Below are 835 nucleotides of genomic sequence, written 5' to 3'. Positions count from 1 at the left end.
GGGGAGAGCCGGGCTGGAGTGACCGCGGCCCGGGCGGCGGCGCGGGGCGGCTCCGCCGTGTCCCTGCGAGGGCCGGGGAACCGGCCTCTGTGGTGAGCTCTCCTGCCTCCCCCTGACCTCCTGCTGCTCCGGCGGCCCGCGGCGGCGAAGGGCGGGCACAGCGGCGGCCGGCGGGGCCTGGTTTATCCGGCCGCCCTGGTGCGAATGGAGGCTGGTGCTCGAGAGAGGAGCCGTGTCCCCGGCGTTTGACTGCCGTTTTCCTTTCCCGTTAGTGCTTTTATTTCCCCAGTAGTGGAACGGGCTGTTCAGTGACGATTCCAGATCGGCCCAAAGCGTTGGCGACATCTGAAAACACTGCCGAGACCGACATGTTTGCCCTGTCTCAGCATCTCATGCAGCTGGAAAGAATAAAGAGTAAACCCAAACCTCCTTTATTTCTAAATGTAGTGCAAGAGTTCTCTTAAGCACTAGGGTAAAAGCATCCCCTAAGCTAAACACACAGTCCTGGAACACAGGACAGTATGTCATTGCTGTCGTGGGCTTTTTGAACATGAAACATCCCCTTTACAGCCTCGAGATCCAGAGTTTGTAATGGCTGATGGAAGGAAGGCTGTTTGTACCTTAGCACAATCTGCCAGCTTTCCTGCGGCTTTAAAAAAACTAGGAGAAATTATTTCTAACTTTGCTGAAACATTTCAACATTTAACGTTCCTTGGGAGGGACAGCCCACGTGTTGCATGTCCTTCCCGTTATTTCTACTGAACAACGATATGTCCAGTATCACAGGCTGTATAATCTGTGATTTCTGTACGTGTGAATACGTTTGTTAGAGTCG

The 835-nt window shown here is 54.3% G+C and overlaps 1 protein-coding gene across 1 annotated transcript in view; it reads right to left on the bottom strand.

The window, feature by feature from the left end:
• Positions 1-345, bottom strand: part of TTC30B (tetratricopeptide repeat domain 30B) — a 2,818-nt gene extending 2,473 nt beyond the window's left edge. The window contains exon 1 of the mRNA XM_026852429.1: positions 118-345. Within this exon, the coding sequence (XP_026708230.1) occupies positions 118-345 (228 nt within the window). The remainder of the gene's footprint in view (positions 1-117) is intronic.
• Between the last annotated feature and the right edge of the window lie 490 nt (positions 346-835).

This window comes from Athene cunicularia (assembly GCF_003259725.1).
Source record: "Athene cunicularia isolate RWA chromosome 7 unlocalized genomic scaffold, athCun1 chr7_part1, whole genome shotgun sequence".
Lineage (NCBI taxonomy): Eukaryota > Metazoa > Chordata > Aves > Strigiformes > Strigidae > Athene > Athene cunicularia.
The sequence above is the reverse complement of the archived record's forward strand: the minus strand, read 5'-3'. Positions and strand labels throughout refer to the sequence as shown.